The following is a 7,366-nucleotide window of genomic DNA, read 5'->3' as shown; positions in this document are numbered from 1 at the left end:
TTGTTTTAATGAAAAAGGATTTAGAATCAACACATGTGGCCCAGATGTTTCCCAAATGTTAAAATTTGCTTTGTTTGACGGAAAAGAAACCATACATTTGATCCTGATACATTTCTTGTAGCAAAAAACATAGATGGAAAAAGGTAAAACAGCCTTTGTTTCTTCAAAGAATTTGGGGCGAACAGAAAAGATGTATGAATGAAAAACATAGCCAGCTTGTTTTACTAAATAGCAGTTTGTACTTCTAATAGTACTTAAGTTCGTAATTAATGGATGTGTTTTCTTTTTTCTTCAAAGATTTCTCCAATATCTTGTCCTTTACCATTGCACGTCATTGTATACATCTTCTTTATAGTGACGTTAGTACTCGCCCTTGCTCCCACCATGCCAAGTCCACCACATACTATTATGGTATAGACATGGCTAAATCCTCTATCAGCTGTCAGCCCCTGAACATTGCCAAGTCACAGAAACGCAGCTATGTATGGTTTTACATTAATAAAAGCCCCTTTCTTTGAACCATCTGTAACAGTGAAGGATATAATGCTATTTGTAGCCATCGATAACAGCTAGGCATATAATTTCTATCTTTGATTTGCTCCCAAAATACTTTCCTTCCCATTTCAATCCTTCGGTAGCCCAGGTGCTCTCCATGAGCCAGCTTCTGGCTGCCACCTCCTTCCCTCCCTAGATGGATTCAGGACTTCCACTCAGATATATACAAATGATTATAAAGTCCAGTCTGTGGGTCTACTCTCATTACCACGGTCACAGAGGTACTTGCATGTCCCACTGGCTAATCAGACTTCACCATGGACCGATTTGAAGTCCTTCATCCCTTTACCCGCTCCTTACCTCTCTGACTAGCTCATCTTTTACTACATTCTTATTCTCATTGTAACCTCTTACTCTGTACTTCATACTCTAGCCAGTGATGTACATGTTAGTTCCTTGCTAGAGCCAAAGGAAGTGAACTGAAATTTATGCAGAATGTTACTAGTACACATAAATACATATAAATATATAGATAATTGTCAGGGAAAATGCTCACAAAAATTTAAGAATGATTTATAAGTGTTTATCTTCATTGAACGTTTCTAATAATTTGCTTTTCTTAAAATAAGCGTGAATATAATTTTCCCCAAATGATCAGAAGTTAGGTAGGTAGGTAATCTGAAGTATACAAACCATGAGAAATCCTACCTTTGTCAAAGTTAAATTTTCACATCTTTAGTGTTACTGAGAATTTTATTTTTTCAAGATGGAATCTTGCTGTTGTCACCCAGGCTGGAGTATAATGGTGCCATCTCAGCTGACTGCAACTTCTGCCTCCTGGGTTCAAGTGATTCTCCTGCCTCAGCCTCCCAAGTAGCTGGAATTACAGGTGACCACCACCTAGCTAGCCGAGCCCAGCTAGTTTGTATATTTTTAGTAGAGACCAGGTTTCACTACATTGGCTAGGCTTGTCTCGCACTCCTGACCTCATGTGATCAGCCTGCCTTGGCCTCCCAAAGTGATGGGATTACAGGCATGAGCCACTGTACCTGGCCCATTACTGAACATTCCTGCCTTTGTCACAGGATCATTTTAGGGATCAAATGAAAAGTTCTATGTGAAAAAAAATGAGGCCATGAAGTGATATAGAAACCAAAGGTGATGTATTTATCCCGTTTCCCACTCAATGTAGTTTTCGTGTGTTTTTTTTTCTTTTGAGACCCGGTTTCAGTGTACTTAAGGTGACCAGGTAAGGAAGGGAAGGGGTATTAGGATATGAGAGGGCAGAAGCAAGGAGGGCCCAAAGAGATGAGGGCAAAGAAGAGCAAGGGAAGCTCACAGGGCTGACTCTTGAAGAATGGGAAGACATTCTGGACAGAAACAGAACGTGTGAAGATATTGTATGCTTGGAGATTGCAGATGCCGTATGGGGCTAGAACATTCTTGTTCAGCTGCAAAAACATCTGAAACCTGAGAAGGCTTTGGGAAACATGAGGAACTAGATGTGTGATACTTTGAGTTTTTCTAAATTAGTAACTGCTAATAGAGTAGCAAAAATTAATGGGGTGCTTATTCTGGACCAAATACTGTGCAAGGTCTTTTTTTTTTAAAGACATGGGGTCTCACTGCTGTCACTGAGGCTGAAGTGTGTTAACAGGGTCACAGCTCACCATAGCCTCAGACTCCTGGCCTCTAGCAGTCCTCTTGCCTCAGCCTCCTGAGTCAACGGGATTATAGGCATGAGCCACTGCACATGGCTTGTGCTAGGTACTTTACAGAAATTGTCACTTTTACTATTTCCAATAAAACTATGAGCAAGTTACTGCTACCCCATTTTACAGACGGAATTGCCATGCAAAGGAATGTTAACTTCATCCTGAAGGGAATGGGAAGGTCGTAGAAAAATTTTAAGCATGAAAGTGAGAGGCTCAAAACAACAAAAAGCAAACAAAAACAAAACCCTCATTTTTTTAAAGATAGCTCTCATAGAGTGGAAGCTCAGTGGCAGGGCAGAAAGACCAGCCTATCTAACCTACTAGACCAGAGCTGTCATGGGCTTCCATTGAGGTATGGTCATGGGAGGATGGAGAAAATGTGATATAATTGAAAGCCAGAAGGTAGATTTAGTAACATTTGGAACTCACCGGATTTGGACAGAGGACGACAGGAAGGGACACCTGACCAGTAGAGATGGAGGTAATGAAGGTGTGTTCCATGAAGATGAAGAATGTGGAAAGAAACAAATCGGTTTGGAAAGCAAGATGATGCATGAGGTTCTGGAAATAAGCTGGGTTTGAAGTGCCTAGTATCCATCCAGAGGGACATCTGCCAGACAGAAACATTGGTGTAGCCAGGCACGGTGGCTCACGTTTATAATCCCAGCATTTTGGGAGGCCAAGGCGGGATGGCTTGAGCCCAGGACTTCAAGACCAGCCTGGGCAATGAAGTGAGACCTTGTCTCTACAAAAAAAATTTAAAAACTAACCCAGTCACGGTAATGTATGCCTGTAGTCCCAGCTACTCAGATGGCCGAGGTGGGAGAATCGCTGAGCCGAGTCCAAAACTGCAGTGAGCTTTGATTGTGTTACTACACTCCAGATTGATTAGTGAGACCATTTCACTCACTCTCTCACACACAGACTGTAGAGATCAGGACAGGATCTCCAGAAGGTTAAACTCAGATTAACAAAAGCCCGCCTGCACCCCGTTCCCCCGGAAATTCTGGCTTACGGGCAGGATATTGGGGTCACCACTGTACTGGTGGAGATGGTGCGGGCCTCACCGACACCCGACCGGCACCCCAGCACAGTTCTCTGCACGTTTGTCCCCAGAACCCCAGCGAGGCCGAGGTGGCGAATTCCCTCCGTAGCCAGCCGGCCGCGCCCACCGGGCGAGGTGGGTTTGGGCGCGAAGCCGGTCATGTAGCACTCCACCTCCGCAAACGCCAGGCGCTGTCCCCGAGTGTCCCCTGGACGCGGGCCCGAAGCCCCTCTCCTTTCGCCGCTACCCATACAACGCTGGGTCCCTGTCAAGCGCGGGAAGAGCCGGGCCGCCAAAGCCCGAAGCCGACGCCCAGGAGCGAAACGGCGTGGGCCGGTGGCGCCAAGGAAAGCGGTCGCCGCCCTGCCATGATAGCTGACCTAAGTTGATTGGCAAAGCTCAAGATGGCACTGCAGCCAGGGCACCCAACTTGACACCGACCCTGCGTCCTTTTTGGGAACCTAGCTGGAAATGCTTTCCCCGCTCTTAAAGCCGAAGGTGCACGAAGGGCAAGCGGTACAGCCTCTTCCAAGTGCTGCTGTGGGTGGCTCTGAAAAGAGCCTTTTGGATATGATGGAACCTCCGACCCGAGCGCGCACTTAAGCCCGCTCCCCGCGGATGCGGCGGGCCAGCTGGATGTCCTTGGGCATGATGGTCACGCGCTTGGCGTGGATGGCGCACAGGTTCGTGTCTTCGAACAGCCCCACCAGGTAGGCCTCGCTGGCCTCCTGCAGCGCCATCACGGCCGAGCTCTGGAAGCGCAGGTCCGTCTTAAAGTCCTGCGCGATCTCGCGCACCAGCCGCTGGAACGGCAGCTTGCGGATCAGCAGCTCCGTGGACTTTTGGTAGCGCCTGATCTCGCGCAGGGCCACGGTGCCCGGACGGTAGCGGTGCGGCTTCTTCACCCCGCCCGTGGCCGGCGCGCTCTTGCGGGCCGCCTTGGTGGCCAGCTGCTTCCTCGGGGCCTTGCCGCCGGTCGACTTACGGGCAGTCTGCTTAGTACGGGCCATAGCGAACCAAAACACAAACTTAGGCAGCCGCGGGGAGAGAAACAGGCTCCCAGCCCCGCGGCAGCTGCCTTTATAGGCACAGTCTTTTCGCGATTGGGCGGAGCAATAATTGAAAATCCCGCGCTGGCTGTCCATTGGCTGCGACGTCACCCGCCTTCGCGTCACCGGTTGGCTCGGGCGGAGTCCTCCTTAATCCCACCCACCCGCCTGGCTTTCTACTTTCCAGTTGGCCCACAGTTTCGCAAGCGTTCTTCCTCTTGCCTTCGGGGTGAAAGTTTTCCATTGCAGCTTGTTAGATTGTTGCCTGCACGCTCTTCACTTCTTTAGAACGCGCTGCCAGCGATGGCCCCCTTTCTTTCTGCGCCCTGCAGCTCCTGCAGGGAACCTTCTTCTGTTTCCACCACCCGCCCCAAGTCACTATTCGGCGGATGACTTTTCGACTGTCGGGTGCCTTTTGGGTGGGAGAGGTGTCCGTCCCCAGGGCGCAGGATTCCGCCTCCGAGGCCGGTACTCTCCGCTTGGAAAACAAAAATGGAAACCAAGACTAGGTCAGCTCAGTAAAGCCAAGACCCAGCTCGGCCACGATGGCGAGCGCTAGCCACTCAGGGCCCTCCGCATGGGGGTGGGGGCGAGGAGCACGTCCCGCTAATGCTTGAGGAGGTCTAAGTGCCCGGCCGTGGCTCCGCGGAGAACGGGGAAGCGCGCGCTTTGCACACAACTTAAGCGCGGTGGGTAGCGCCCCAGGCGCTGGTATTTGTTACTGTAGTGGACCGCGGCGCCCGGGACGTTTGGTGCCTCCACCTGCGCCGGGAAGCCCTAGGACGGGGGGACGAGATGCAACACGGCACACCCGAGACCCCCGCACGCTCACCCCCAGGTTGGCCGTTTGCTACTGAGAAAGGCTCCATCGAGTACCTAGCCGTCGTTAACAACTCTTTTATTTGAAAACGTGGGTGGCTCTGAAAAGAGCCTTTTGAGTTCACAGATGCCCCTTCGAGACGCGGGCCGGGCTGCGCTTCCGGACGCCAGCCTCACTTGCCCTTTGCCTTGTGGTGACTCTCCGTCTTCTTAGGCAGCAGCACGGCCTGGATGTTGGGCAACACGCCGCCCTGGGCGATGGTGACTTTGCCCAGCAGCTTGTTCAGTTCCTCGTCGTTGCGGATGGCCAGCTGGAGGTGACGGGGGATGATGCGCGTCTTCTTGTTGTCCCGAGCCGCGTTGCCCGCCAGCTCCAGGATCTCGGCGGTCAGGTACTCGAGGACCGCCGCCATGTAGACGGGCGCGCCGGCACCCACCCGCTCTGCGTAGTTGCCCTTGCGGAGCAGGCGGTGCACTCGCCCTACCGGGAACTGCAGGCCGGCGCGGGACGAGCGCGACTTAGCCTTGGCGCGGGCCTTGCCTCCTTGCTTGCCACGACCAGACATGACAGCGACAGCAGCCGACGGTACTCACTGAGAAAAACCTCTTGTCTAGCGACCGGGAAAGTCGCCGAATGTGCCGCCGCCTCACCCTTTTATACACAGAACGGCGATTGTCCATGGAGCACTTTGATTGGCTCAAGCACAGTTTGTGCAAATGGCCAATAGGACAGCTCCGCCAGAATCCACTCATTTACATAATCTCGTCTCCCTGCCGTTGGGCGCCGCGGAAAACTCGCGAAGCGCAACGCAGCGTCTTGGGAGCTTTCATGTGCGCTCAAGGCTCCCTAAGTGCAAGTGCATCGTGGCTTCCGGTGGACCCCGGTCCCGCGGCGCGGCGGTGCTTGCGTCCTTGGGGGGGCTGTGTCGCCAGTGCGTCGGGCCGTGCCTGAGCCTGCAAAGTCCGCCCCGCCTCCCAAGGTCACCAAAGTGCAGAAGAAGGACCGCAAGAAGCGCAAGCGCAGCCGCAGGGAGAGCTGCTCCGTGTGGGTCCACCCGACACCGGCATCTCGTCCAAGGCCGTGGGCATCTTGAACTCTTTCCTCAACAACATCTCCGAGCGCATCGCGTCGGAGGCGTCCTTGCCCGGCGCACTACAACAAGGGCTCCACCGTCACATCCCCCGAGATCCAGACCGCCAAGCGCTTGCTGCTGCCCGGCCAGCTGGCCAAGCACGGCGTGTCCGAGGGCACCAAGGCGCTCACCGAGTACGCCAGCTCCAAGTTTGCCCCTGCCGGGACCTGGCGCTCGCCCGCTCCCTTCGAGTCGCCGGCTGCGTGATTCCAAAGGCTCTTTTCAGGGCTACTCAACTGCCTCAGTGAAAGAAGCTGTTTTCCCACTTATTTCTGTGACTTCTACTTAGGGGTTTTTCCACAGCACCTACCCCTTTTTCTTTAGATGACCTGAGAGGAATATAAGGTAAGTCTATAATCTGTAGCGTGGTCGAACTACCGTGCAGTGACGTGATCATGTGCACATAATTTGCCTTTTTCAAAGTCAGACGGTATGCTACGGTTGCGGTAAATGTAAATCTACTCAGGAGAGTGGAGGAAAAAAAGTGTTAATTGTATTTATCTTGAGTTCGCAGAATTGTATAGTAACCTGAAACATTAATGCTTTTCAGACCACGCCTAACTATGTAAGTACTCTTTAATCCCGCACCTGTACACCTCGAGTCTGTGGTTCAAGTAATTTTTAGTTTACATGGCCTTCTTGTCTCAATTTGGTATTATTTCAGGTGCTGTGACTCTATAGGTAATTATTGCTGGGTCTCAGACGTTAAGTGGTATCAGAATAGTGTAATGCAAAAGCTGTTGTCATGCATAGTAAAGCTTTTGAGTCAAGTGTTGATATGTAGACAGTTTCTCATTGTTATAGTTGGGAATCTTACAGTCTTCTGGGCACTGAATGGCATGAAAAATTAGAGAAGTTCTAAAGGCCTTTATATTTGAGAGTGGATACCTTAAACAGTAGTGTTTCCTAAACAGTTCAAACTTATTTAACCCTGAAGCTTTCAACACACACAGAAATATGTACATAAATACATATTGTATATTCCTTAAACTTAGCCACATAGTTCCACTGATCCGAATCACTGGGGGCGAGAGGCAAGGGTTTACATCTGTGGAACACACCAGGTGATTCATAGGTTTGGTAACCACTGACATTTGGTTATGCAGTTGT

General features: G+C 51.0%; 2 protein-coding genes across 2 annotated transcripts; both read right to left on the bottom strand.

Annotated features, from left to right (window-relative positions):
• Positions 1-3,801: 3,801 nt before the first annotated feature.
• Positions 3,802-4,547, bottom strand: LOC119473829 (histone H3-like). The gene has a single exon (XM_037744933.1). The coding sequence runs from the start codon at positions 4,398-4,400 to the stop codon at positions 3,855-3,857; it is 546 nt and encodes a 181-aa protein (XP_037600861.1). The 5' UTR covers positions 4,401-4,547; the 3' UTR covers positions 3,802-3,854.
• A 636-nt stretch (positions 4,548-5,183) lies between these two features.
• Positions 5,184-5,908, bottom strand: LOC108316505 (histone H2A type 2-A). The gene has a single exon (XM_017546415.2). It carries the CDS (start codon positions 5,687-5,689, stop codon positions 5,297-5,299), a length of 393 nt encoding a protein of 130 aa, XP_017401904.1. The 5' UTR covers positions 5,690-5,908; the 3' UTR covers positions 5,184-5,296.
• Positions 5,909-7,366: the final 1,458 nt, after the last annotated feature.

This window comes from Cebus imitator, unplaced genomic scaffold (genome assembly GCF_001604975.1).
Source record: "Cebus imitator isolate Cc_AM_T3 unplaced genomic scaffold, Cebus_imitator-1.0 Scaffold188, whole genome shotgun sequence".
In the NCBI taxonomy this organism is placed as follows: Eukaryota; Metazoa; Chordata; class Mammalia; order Primates; family Cebidae; genus Cebus; species Cebus imitator.
The sequence above is the reverse complement of the archived record's forward strand: the minus strand, read 5'-3'. Positions and strand labels throughout refer to the sequence as shown.

Coding starts and splice junctions, on each gene's coding strand:
- LOC119473829 (XM_037744933.1), bottom strand. CDS start 4,400: ATGGACAGCCAGCGCGGGATTTTCAATTATTGCTCCGCCCAATCGCGA.
- LOC108316505 (XM_017546415.2), bottom strand. CDS start 5,689: ATGTCTGGTCGTGGCAAGCAAGGAGGCAAGGCCCGCGCCAAGGCTAAG.